Source organism: Petaurus breviceps, unplaced genomic scaffold, assembly GCF_028583685.1.
Source record: "Petaurus breviceps papuanus isolate PSGF00001 unplaced genomic scaffold, PetGlider_PUasm1.0 523, whole genome shotgun sequence".
NCBI lineage: Eukaryota > Metazoa > Chordata > Mammalia > Diprotodontia > Petauridae > Petaurus > Petaurus breviceps.
The window spans coordinates 1,608,646-1,620,703 of record NW_027186356.1 but is presented as its reverse complement, the minus strand read 5'-3'; the positions used below and the strand labels follow the sequence as shown (position 1 = coordinate 1,620,703).

Sequence of the window (12,058 nt, the reverse complement as noted above, 5' to 3'; positions counted from 1 at the left end):
GGGGGAGACATTGAAAGTTACACAGCAACTTAAGTGATAAGTCAGTCTTGATTCCGTATCAGTACTTTTCCGATACTGAGGAATAATGTGTCGTCAATTTATTCCAGGAAATCAATTTGTCCATTGATCTTGTTGTCCAGGGAATCACAGAATTTTAGATTTGTTAGGACCTTAAAGGCTATCTAGTCCAACCTATATCCCGTTGTCAACAACCAGGGTCCCTGCATTTCATCTCCTTAATCTCCAGCTAACAAAAGAGAGGGCCATTTTGGAACTTCAGTTTCTTAAAATATCGATTCAGGTCTAGAAGAGATCTCATAGATCCATGCAGTCCAAACCCCTCATTTGTAAGCATAAGCAAAGTGGGATTTTTTTGCTGTTGTTTTTCTGGAGTTCAGTTTCCCAGGCACAGGCTAAATTGTAAACATCTGAAGGATTAATCTCCTTTGAACCCTGATAATTCGCAGCTCTGTAGATTCAAGTAGATTGCGTTCCTTATTGCTTTGAGCCAATCAGGGTCTTTGTTATACATTCTGGGAGGTTGGCATTTTGCTTTGGGGTTCCATTATGAGAAGGACCTTTTGATTCCCTGGATGGGACTCTGAGTAGCCATTGGTTAAGAGCCCCACCCACTACCCCACACTACTGGAAGGTTTGTGTTCTCTGGATCAGGTGGTGTATGTAGGTGGTGGCATTACTTTGTTCAGACAGTAAGAGTCATGTCTGTTGAATCTCTATACTAATTTCTGTTTGTATTTTCTCCACATTCAGGGCGCTGACCTTTCCCCTGAACTAGTGAATGTAATTAAAGTAAGATTGTTGACCCCTTTAAAAGTTGTCTTTCCTTAGCAAAGCAGCTCAAAGAACCTGTGCTAGCCATCCTGGGTGTGCTCGGGTACTTGCTAATACATCATTTTACAGATGAAGAAAAAAAGGCACAGAGAAGATAGTTGTTAAGTGAATTAAAAATATGAATTTTTCAAGGTCACACAGGTAGAATGTTGGAACTAGGATTTCAACTTAGATTTAATCTTAGGTACACTACGCAGTCCAGACCAAAAGAGTATGTTTTCCAGGATTTATTTTGTAAAGGGCCAGAAAACACACAGATTAAGAAGATTTAACCTAGGGGCAGCTAGGTGGTGAAGTGAATAGAGCACAGGCTTGTAATGGGAATGTAAATTTTAATGATCTTCCCTGCCCCTAGGCTAAAGTGCACCTGGAGCCTGGGGTGGGAGGCTTGTTTTTCAGTAAATACTTCTTGATTGGCCAGTGAGTCAATAAGGTTGTTACATTCTCTAAGCCTTGATCTGTAGCTTTGTTTTGGGGCTCACTTTGAGAGGTGTTCTGTGATTTGATCTGGATTCTGGGAAGCCATTGTCCAGAGGGGGCCCCCCCCTTTGAAAAACCCAGATGTTGAAACCCACATGTTGATTGGGTATGGATGTAATGGTTGGACAGTTTGAAATCTGTCTACTTGATCTGTTTCTGTTTTGAGTCAAGATGCACGTGAGTTCAAATCCAGCCTCAGACACTTGACACACTTACTAGCCCTGTGACTTTGGGGAAGTCACTTAACCCCAATTGCCCTCCAAAAAATAGCAAAAAAAAAAAAAGATTTAAAGAGAAAAATAACTAGACATTTAAATTAACAGAAAACTCCCAGTTCCAGAGCTTTTGTAAACCTAATCTTTAACAGTTCCCCAGACCCTGATCCTGTCTCTGCTGGTCCCAGGAGCTGCCCTTTCCAAAACTCGCCAAATATACTCAATATAAGGATTGATTCCCCCTCCCCCCTAGGAGGCTGGCCAAGGTATGAAGCTTCTTGGGTATTACTGGATAATCTTCAAGGTCCCTCCAGCTCTAAATACTGCCGGTTTGAGGATTTGCGCCTGAGGGCCTGGAATTAGTAGCCCTGAATGCCTGAGAGTCAACCTTCGGGACTTGCTGGGAACATGTGCAGATAAAACTCACTTGGACTTTGTGCCTTAGTTGATAAACTAATTATCCTTCAGCATCATCATTAGGCAGATTAAGCAGGCTGAAACTGCACCCTGGGGCCACTAGACCGGTATAGGCTGTAGAGTCTATGGGAGAAACTAAGGCAGTTTTCCGGAGAGTTGGGTGACAGGTTGGTTGGGGATTTGGGGCACAATGTCGGGGTAAATGTAAATAAGCCGCACAGTTACAGCCGCAGTCCCTAGACCGACTAGCGCTCTTGCTCACGAGTCTGACACTATCATCCCCTGCGGCCACGACAACGCTGAGAGTCAGGTGCTCTGCGGACCTGGCTGGTCTCCATAATCTGCCCCGCCCCACTCCTGACCACACCCTAGCCCCGCCCCCGAACCCAAAGCCCCGCCCTCCGCAGCTCCGACCTGTTGATTGGCTGTCAGAGCCGCCTATCCGGCCCGTCCACAATTCAGACCAGTGATTGAAGGCCTGAGGGTGGGGCGATCCGGCACGGCCTGCCCCCCGGGCGCGCGTTGATTGGGGCGCTCGGGAGGGCACCGCCTCTGGGGAAGGAGCCTCCTCCGCCACCGCTGAAATGAGTTTCAGCCGCCTGTACCGCTTGGTGAAGCCAGCTCTACTGTGCGCAGCCCTGGCGGCCCCAGGCCTTTCCAGCAGTATGGTGAGCCTGGCAGCCCTGCGCGGCCGCGGGAGGGCAGGTTGGGGGGAGCCGGGCCCGGCCGAGCGGGGCCATCAAGCCCCAACCCCCGCCCCCCGGGGCCGTTAGGGGAGAGCGCTCGAGCCCCCGGCCCCGCTGGCCCCCTGGCCCTCGGACGCGAGCTGCCCCTAGCCAGCCTCGGTCTGGCCCGGCTCGGGATCCTTCCCAAATCCCGGGGCCGGGGGCGGCGGGGGGAGGGGAGGCCGGGGGATGCCTTGGAGGAGGGGGCTGCTCCTGCAGTCAGCGGGCGATTGTTCTCCCAGGCCGGAGCCGGGAGGGGGAGGGGCGACCAGCCCCCCCCCCCCCCCCCCCCTCCTGCCCGACAGGCCGCGCAGGGGAAGGAGGAGGGGGCTGCGGGTTCAAATGCCGACTCTTTTGCTTGTTCCTTCCGCGCGTGCCCTGAGATCGCCGGAGCGCCTAACCAGGGCGTCGCGGGACCCCCTCTGACAGCGGGATGGCCCTGGCAAACCCGTTCACTTCCCTGGACCTCAGTTTCCTAATCTGTTAAAGGTGGGGAGGTTGGGCTGGGTGGCCTGAGTCACTTCGATCCGGAGCTGTGATCCTAAATCCCTGGGAAGGCAGGGTCCTGGCTTCAGCTCCTTCGTCTGATGCTTTCTTGAGGTGCGACTTGGGACTAGTCTTTTAACCTCCTGGGTCGTCATTTTCCCTTTCCCTAAAATGAGGGGCGAGTCTCAAGACCGTGAGGACCCTTCCTTCTAACTCCACTTATGGCAAGATTCTCCATCTTTTGTGGCTTCCTGGATCCCTGTGAGTCTGGATAGGTCCCCTTCTCCGAAGGATGTTTTTAAATAATTGCAGGAAATGAGCTTTTGAAAATAAAGATGTCTTTTTTCTACATCCAAGTTCACAGACCGGTCCTCCTCCCCCTTCCCCCAACTCTAAGACCTTTGTAACCTCACCTTTTGGGGCCTGAAACTCCTTAGCTGTAAAATGGGGGGGGGGGGGTTCAGGTCTAAGATTTTACCAATCTTATGAGTCCTTGATCTGCGGTTTTCTTAATTATGTCCTTGGGCAAGTCCTTTTCCTCTCTTGAGGCTTAGTTTTCCCATCCCGAAAAGCAGAATGGTGGCCCTAGCCCTTCTAACTTACTGTCAACATTCTTCCAGTCCTGCTGGCCCTGGGCTAGGGAAGCTAAGAAGAGAGGAGGAAACGGGATTGGGAGGGAGGGTGATGGGGATGGGCACCTTAGCACAATGTAGCAGTGTTTCTGAAGTCTACAAAGGCAAGGATTTTGTCATGGGAGCTGGGTCTCTCTGTCCCTCTGGGTTAGGAGGCAGGGCCACTGGCCTTAATTTTGTGTTTATGGGCCCCCAAAAGTGTGTTTTAGCACTGTTATTGAACTCCTTTCTGCCAAAATACAAAACACCCTATACTGTGTCTCCTCCATCTGTTTATGGTGCTTCTTCTGTCTCACTCCCAGTCCCCATGTCAAGTCACTAAGTCCTATCCATTTTGGCCCCACGATATCAACTCATCTTTCTTCCTCTCCACTACCACCTCCCAGCTGTGGTCACCTGGACTGTTGTAATTAGCCTCCTAAGTGGTCTTCCTGCCAGGGCTCCTCCCCTCAATCCAGTCCTTCTTTTTTCACTGTCCAAAGGACCTCTGCCTACTGACATCTTTCTCTTCCTTCAGGGCCCACCTTAGGTGCCACCTCTTCCCGGAGCCCTTCCTGATGGATGGCCACTAGAACCCTGCTTCTCTGACTCTTTCAGTCCTTCCTATGCACCTAATCATGTTCCTATGTGTGTACTTCTGTGTACATAGCTCTTCCTTCTCTCTACCCACTAGATTGACCACCCTTAGAAGCCCAAAGTTGGCTAAACCTTTCATGTCTACATCCTTAGCCTTGATGACATTGACTTGACTGAACTGCATTGAGTGGCTGCCTAGAGATGGGCCCCAAGGACTCTTCCTCTTACTTCCCAGTGTGTGGGTAGATAACTGGACTTACAGGACAGTTTTGAAGGCTCTGAGGTAAGAGGGGAGGCTGCTGAATCATTTGAATCACAAGGCATCTGTTCTGGACTTTGAGTTGGGCTATCTGTAGGACTGGAGCTCTCTGTTCCCTGCCCTGCCCACGTTAGGCCTGGACTGACTGTTTTCACCAACATCTGCTGGGGCCAGGCCTAGCACACTCTAGCCTCCAGTTTATAAATATTTTTGAGACTTGAGTTTGTTTTCCTCTCTGGAGTAATCTTATGGGTGTGTCCACTATTTCTCTAGAAACTGCTCTGCTCTGCTTGGGAGGTCATAGGAGGAGACCACAAGGACCAGCCAGGCTTGGGCTGGCCAGACCACTGTAGAGGACAGGCACTGAGGCGTTTCCTTGGTAACATCCCCCCAGATAGGCCCATTGAGGGGAGACAGACTCAGAGCACTGCCTGAGGTCCGTGTTTGTAGGACAAGTGAATGAAGAGACCTGGTCTAGGAGTGGGGCGATGTAGACTCCAGGCCTGGCCTTGCTACTAATTCAGATCAGTTCAGCTAAGGTGTGTGACGTTTTTATGATATGCCAGGCACTGGGTCCCAGGGGCCACAAGCAGTCTCAGAGGAGGTGCCACCTGCTATGGGACAGACACCCTCAAGCTCTGGGTGTAGAGACAGAAATGGGAACAGCCCTGTTCTCTGGGAGCTTCCACTTGGGAGGAGGCCTTACAGTTGCACGCATGCACGCACGCACGCACACACACACACACATACTCACACGCGCGCCTGTGCAGGGTCATTAGTGGGGCTGCATTTAGCTTGCCCCCCTCTAGACTGAGCTCCTTGAGGCAGGGCCTGTCTTTTGCCTTTCTTTGTAGCCTTGCTTATTAGCACAGCACCTGCACACAGTGGGTGCTTTGCTTATTGACTGGCCTCTGTAAAGTGAGAGGGTCAGTGTGGATGCTGTGAGCCTTTGTTGGCGTGGGCAGGATCCACCTGCCTCAAAGGGCTCTGGCTGCATCAGGGCCTAGGCTGGTCTCCTGCCTCTGGTCCTGAACAGCTGTGTGACTTTGGGGAAATCCTCTAACCTCGAAGCCTCGGTTTCCTGGGGTTGTGGGATTTAGAGCCTGAAGATGATTCCTGTGTCTAAAAGGTGGGGGTCAAACTGGCCTAGACCATCTTTGAGGTTGCTTTCAGCTGCATTATGTTACAAGCCAAATGGAAAGGCTTCATTTTTACTAGTAAGGAAACAGCCTGGAATCAGTGAAAGGGGCTGGGGCCCAAAGGCCTAGGCAGAACTTGGCTTGGTGCCTCAAGGGCCTCTGGCTCCAGTCTTTTCTCGGGAACTCTCTGCCTCCTGTGGCCCATCCTGGCTCTCAGACTGTTCCTGCACTATGGAAACCCCCTAATGTCCCTGGAAAGGAGCACCCGGGTATCCTAGAAGTGAGTGGAACTGGCCTGAAACACTTACGTAATAAGGTTTTCAGGCTTGACTGTCCTTCACAGGCTGTTATGACAGCTTGGAGAGAGAGCTGGCCTTGGAGCCTGCCAGCCAGGAGGGCCTAGGTTCAAGTCCTTCTTCCAGTGCTGTGAGCAGCAAAGGCTACATGTTACATAGTTTCCTCATCTTGGAGTTCCCCAGCCAAGTGAAATCCTAGGTCCAGACCCCATCCTTTTAAGGTTTCAGAGCGCTTGACTTTTTCGGGATTGTCAGGAGGATCAAACTGTCGGTGGTACATATGTAGCCCCCATTTACTGATGGGGAAACTGAGGCTGGGAGGTTCAGTGACCCCCTGAGGGTAATTTAGGTAGTAAATGACTGAGGCAAGATTGGAAACCAGGTCCTCCTGCTCCAAGGGCAGCCCTCTCTGTTACATCATGCTACCTCTTGATGATGGAAAGAAATCATCTGCTCCAGTCCCAGAGACTTTGCCAAGTTCTCAGAAACAAAGGTGGGGGGCACAGTGCCCAGACAGGCTCTCACTGCCTACCTGACTGGTCCCCGCTCTAGCGTTCTACGAGTTTAGGGCCCTGCTGAGCTTGGCTGCCGGGAAGGAGATGGAGCTGCCCAAGGCCCTCTTCTTTCCCTGGCTTCATGTCCTGGATCCCAGTGAAAGTCAGCAGCTGGGGCCAGGGTCCTCCCTCCCTCCTTCCCCAGTTAGAGATCCCTGCCTTGCTTAACCCTGCCCTGTGGCTGTCAGGAATATGATACTCAGGTCAACCTCAGTGACCTTGCAGAGCCCTTTCAACTCGGATTTGAAAATCAACATTTTGATCTTTCTTAAAAGTGTGCACGTAGGTGGTGCAGTGTGTGAGTGGCCTGCCTTGTGAGAGAGCGCTTCCAGCCATCACATGATGTGGCGGTGTGCCCTGTCTTTGTGGGAGAGACAAGCCTGCGTACAGTTGAGCTCATCGGTAGGCTGGGGGAAGGAGAAAAGGGAGATTATCTGGGCAGCCTCTTCTGAGGCTGGGGAGTGGAATGCCCCATGGCTGCTCTCCAGCAGAGACCCTCCCAGAAAGGAGAGAGGCCACGATATAGGGAGCAGCTTCACAGAAAGAGCAGTCTGGGGGGAGGGTAATTCTAGTGAAAAGGTCTGCGGTGTCAGAGCTGCCAGGGACTTCTGAGGCCAAGGAGGCCGGGGCTCCCTTGTTTTAATTCAGCAAGTGATTATTAGGACTTGCTTTGGGCCAAGCATGAGACAGGCCCCAGACTGAAACCAGCCTTAAGAAGCTTATCTTGTACCAAGGTGGGATGGTCTGCACCTAACTCTGAACTCCATCCAGCCTCAGGAAGGGCCAATGGGAGAAGGGGAGGCCCTCTTGTGGGCTATGCCCTGGTGCTGGCATGAGCTTTGCTGGGGTCTTGACCCCCACAACCCCTCTTTCCTAAGTACCACTTCTACCAGTCTCTTTTCTGCTTTTAATTTGTATTTTGTTTTCAATTAACAAGCATTACTTTTCTCTCCTTTCCCCACTGAAGAAAAAGAAAAACAAATCCTTATAACATAGTCTGATTTGCAAGGTGAGAGATATGAGAAGACCCCTACCCACCACAACCCTCCCTTTGCAGAAAGGAGAGACCCATAAGCATTGTATATTGCACATATTTTCAGACTTTTTCCGATATATTGATCAGTTTTGATGATTTTTGTTCCTCTCTTTTTTATCTTTAAAAGATAGTATTATATGGGATGGGGGGAGGGGTGTAAGGGGGGGAGGGTTACCAGGGGAAGATACGGTGATATTTTTTTTTAAAGATATCAATTTAAAGAAATAACAAATTTGCATAGTCAAGCAAAGCAGTTTCCTGCATTTGCCACATCCAAAAAACATGTTTCCTTCTGCACCTTGAGAACCTCCCCATCCATCAGGGGATGGCAGGGTCCTCTGGAATCATCACCCCCCTCATTTCATAGAGAAGGAAACTGAGATCCAGGAAGCCTAGGCTGAAGACACAGACCATAAGCAGCAGAGGCAGCATTTGAACCTGATGCTTCTAGGCCCAATCCTCCTCTCATGTATCCTGCTGCCAGCCCAAAGAGTAACACAGTGACCCTGAGCCCTGGTTCGGCACTGCACGTGGGGGGCTCAGCACCCTCTCTTTGTCCTACAGTGCGCTTCCCGAAATGATTGGAGATGTGCCAGGTCAATGCACGACTTTTCTGCTAAGGACATTGATGGTCGCATAGTGTCCCTGGATAAGTACAGGTGAGCAGAGGGAGGTCTGGCCTGAGGCTGGCAGGATCCCACGGTTGGAGGTGGGGAGGGGTGGAGCTTTCCCTGAGGCCAGTCATGATTCTGCTGGCTCTGTAACCTGAGCTGGTCACTCACGCCCAGATGCCTGGCGTGCCAGAGTCCTGCACCTGCAGCCCACAAGGAGCCAAGAGTGTGTGGGGACAGAGGGCGGGCCTCTGGGGAATGCAGCCTGGGCCGGCCTCTGCCACCCTTACTGAAAGCTTCCCCCATCTCTCCTCTAGGGGCTATGTCTGCATCGTTACCAATGTAGCCTCCCAGTGAGGTAAGACAGACGTAAACTACACTCAGCTTGTCGACCTGCACGCCAGATATGCTGAGCATGGTTTACGGATTTTAGCTTTCCCCTGCAACCAGTTTGGGAGGCAGGTAGGTAGAGGGGTTGGGGGGGGGCCTCTCCCCAGAGGGCAGGAGCCCCAGGGTGCCCTTTGGCAGGAATGGGCTTTTGGGTAGTGGCCATGTGGAGCCAATAATAGGCATAGGTCTAATGGAAGGGCATTAGCTTGTCAAAATTAAGTGTTTAGGAGCAGGAGCTCCTTGCTTGCAACTGTGGGCATCAAAGCCAGCTCCTCCACCTAGCCCAACTGTACCCTTTCACCCTTCCTCCCCCAGGAGCCAGGGAGTAATGCAGAAATCCGAGAATTCGCTGCCGGCTACAATGTCAAGTTTGATATGTACAGCAAAATATGTGTCAATGGTGATGATGCCCACCCCCTATGGAAATGGATGAAAATTCAACCCAGAGGGAAGGGCATTTTGGGCAAGTGAGTACCAGCTGTGGGGGAAAGAGCCCTGGGGGCAAGGAGGAGGAGATGGAGGTGGGGGGAGGGATAGGTGGGGGGTGGGAAAGCCAGAGGGATGAGACCTCAGCTCATCTAGGCCTAGAAATTTGGCTGCTGGGGTGGGGGGGGAGGTGGGGGAAGGGCCAGAAGGATGAGGCCTCAGCTCACCTAGGCCTAGATATGCGGCCGATGGGGGCAGGGAGGGCACTTAAGTCCATGAGGTGACTGGGAATGGGTAGTGGGCTGGATGCTTGTTAGAGGCCTCACGCTTCTGTTCACCTTCCTTCCTAGTGCAATAAAGTGGAACTTCACCAAGGTAAGCCTCACCTGGTTGTCCTGGGGTGCAGGGGTGGCGAGGGCCACCGTCACCTAATGGCTGTGACTGAGCCTGCACACCTCCCCCCAGCCCCTGCTCCCTCTTGGGGCTCCTGCTCTGCTCTCTCCCAGCACTCTCCCTCTCCACGTTCCAGCGTGTAGATCTCTTCGTGTTCACATGGGTGTGACAAGTGAATGTTTCAGTAGATGCAAGTGATCTTAGCTCAGCTGCAGCAGTGGTAGAAATCATAGCCAGGGTTTCCTGTTTTACAAATCAGTTCTTTTTTGTTCAGTCCTCTTAATAGCGCTAGAGGTAGGGAGTGGGAGTGATCAGCCAACCAGCTCCCATTTATTAAGAGCCTACTGTGTGCGGGACACAGTTAAGCAAAAATGAAACAGCCTGTTCCCAAGGAGCTGATGTTCTCTCGGGACAGAATGTCAGGGTGGTGACAGCCCCATCTTACATGTGAGGAAACTGATGCTTAGCTTATAGAACTTGTCCCGAGAACTAGGATGGTTGGTGTTGGGACTTGACTCTGGCTCTTCTGCTGAACCTCCCAAGGAAAAAAACTTAATTCACAGCTTCCTTGACTAGCTAATAGACATACTGGAAACAGGATGAAAAGCAAGGTTACATTATTCCTCTTTTTGGCCGATGCCTCACAAAGTCCATCAGCATTTAACTGTCTGGGAAGTAGAACGGTCTGTTTTGGCAGGTCCTCAAGCCACGGTGAAGGCCTGACTGTCAGCCATGTCGTGATGGGGGTTTTCTTTACGGGCTCATAGGTTTAAAACTGGAAGGGCTGCGATTGGGTCTGTTATGGGTAGGTTGGACTAGGCGACTACTGAGGCCCCTTTCAGCTCTGATACTGTGAGGGGGAGGCAGCTGAGCTAGTGGCAACGGCAGGTGGCTGGGCAGGGCCAGGGAGGTTGGTGGCCCAGTAGGAAATGAAGGGAGAGTGGGGAAAGCCCTGAATGTGAGACTTGGTTCTGCATTAACCCTGTGAGGCAAGTCACTTGTCTCTGGCCCTCACTCTCCTCATTTGCAAAATGAGTGTTCACCTGGCTGAGCTCTAAAGAGGGCCTGGGGTCCTGGTCATCACAAGGCCTGGCCCTGCTGCTTAGTATCCTTTGGTGCAAGTGGCTTCCCTTCTCCAGGGCCCTGCTTCTTTATCAAAGAGGGAAAGCAGTGTGGCCTTGCGGCTCCCTTGGTGGCAGTCAGGATCTGCCCCATGGTGGGATGGATGGGACCCCCTTTGCCACCTCTAAGGCACTTAGTGGCCCATAAAGCTGGTGGGCTGCCCCTGGCAGGGCACATGATTCTGCCTGTGTGGGCTCCTGCCTGATAGCTCTCCTCTTCCTCTTTCCAGTTCCTTATTGACAAAGATGGCTGTGTGGTGAAGCGGTACGGTCCCATGGAAGAGCCCCTGGTAGGCGTCCTCCCCTTCCTCCTGAGCAAAGCCATGTGGCCTTTCCCCAGTACTTCCCAGGCAAATTCAAGGAGGAGAGGCATATTCCCCAGCAGACCTCGGGGCTGTGGGTTGGGGCAGGCCTGTCTGTGCCCATAGGAGCTAGTCTCAGTCTGGCTTAGGAGGCCAGGCCTTTACCAGCAGACTAGCAGGAAGAGCTCCCCATGCCTTCTGAGCCTTCTTCTCTCTGTTCTTCCTCCAGGTGATTGAGAAGGACCTGCCTTGCTACCTCTAGTTCCCCCCTCCCTTCCTGCACCTGTCTCTCCTGATCCTCAGAGTCTTCCACCCGGCACCAATGACGGTCTGCCTTCAAACCAGGTCACTGGTGAGGTAGACCCGACAACTGGGCGTGCATCTCCGCCGGAGGAAGACCCTGGGGCCCTGGCGACAGCCTGCAGCCTCGAGCCCCTGGCTCATTCATTGGAATAAAAAGTTAAAAGTAACTCTGGCTCAGGTCTTGTTCTGTGGTGCCCTGATTTGATCCCTGGCTCAAGGAGCAGGAGCCCTAATTGGGAATTCAAAACCTTGTGGAAGTGAATGTTGAAAACTAAGAATAAATAATGGTAATTTAAAAAAGGAAGCAGGGGCCCTGTGTTCTAATTCTGGCTTTGCTCTGGGATGACTTTGGAAAAATGACTGCCCCGTCTCATTGCTCATTTCCGCCTCTGTAAAATGGGGCTCGCCTTCTCCCAGCTATATTGCTGAATGGTTGGGAGGGAAGGGCTTTGCTGAAGGCCTGGTGCCTGGGGGCTGGGAGCCTCAGGGAGGAAGCATTCAAAGCCGCTGCCTCAGGCTTAGCATCTCCTGCTTCCTGCCATGAAGAGGCCTCTGAGAAGGCTGCAGCCTGGCCTAAGCCAGTGCCAGGGAAGGGAGGAGGGAGCTTAATCTGCACTCGCTCCTCCTCTCAGGCTGGGCTGAGCAGGCCTTTGGCTCCCTGCCCCTCCTGGCCTCCCCACTGGTTCCCCTCCCCTCTTCTGTTTGTTGTCACCAAGAATCACTTTAGTGTTAAGCAACCCGGTAACTTTGCCTGCAGCCAACACTGGGCATAGGGGGAAGGGCACTGGAGCCATAGGCCAGAGGACTTTGGCTCAAACCTGGGCTGTGCACGTACTTCCTTGAGC

At 52.2% G+C, this 12,058-nt stretch overlaps 1 protein-coding gene across 2 annotated transcripts; it reads left to right on the top strand.

Annotated features, from left to right (window-relative positions):
- Positions 1 to 2,474: 2,474 nt before the first annotated feature.
- Positions 2,475 to 11,380, top strand: GPX4 (glutathione peroxidase 4). Of its 2 annotated transcripts, none has more exons than XM_069102028.1 (7): positions 2,475 to 2,632; positions 8,232 to 8,326; positions 8,596 to 8,740; positions 8,984 to 9,135; positions 9,445 to 9,469; positions 10,839 to 10,898; positions 11,140 to 11,380. In XM_069102028.1, exons 1-7 carry the CDS (start codon positions 2,549 to 2,551, stop codon positions 11,170 to 11,172), a joined length of 594 nt encoding a protein of 197 aa, XP_068958129.1. In that variant the 5' UTR covers positions 2,475 to 2,548; the 3' UTR covers positions 11,173 to 11,380. The 2 variants fall into 2 exon arrangements, with proteins under 2 accessions (XP_068958129.1, XP_068958128.1); XM_069102027.1 differs by having other exon boundaries at positions 10,839 to 10,977.
- The last annotated feature ends 678 nt before the right edge of the window (positions 11,381 to 12,058 follow it).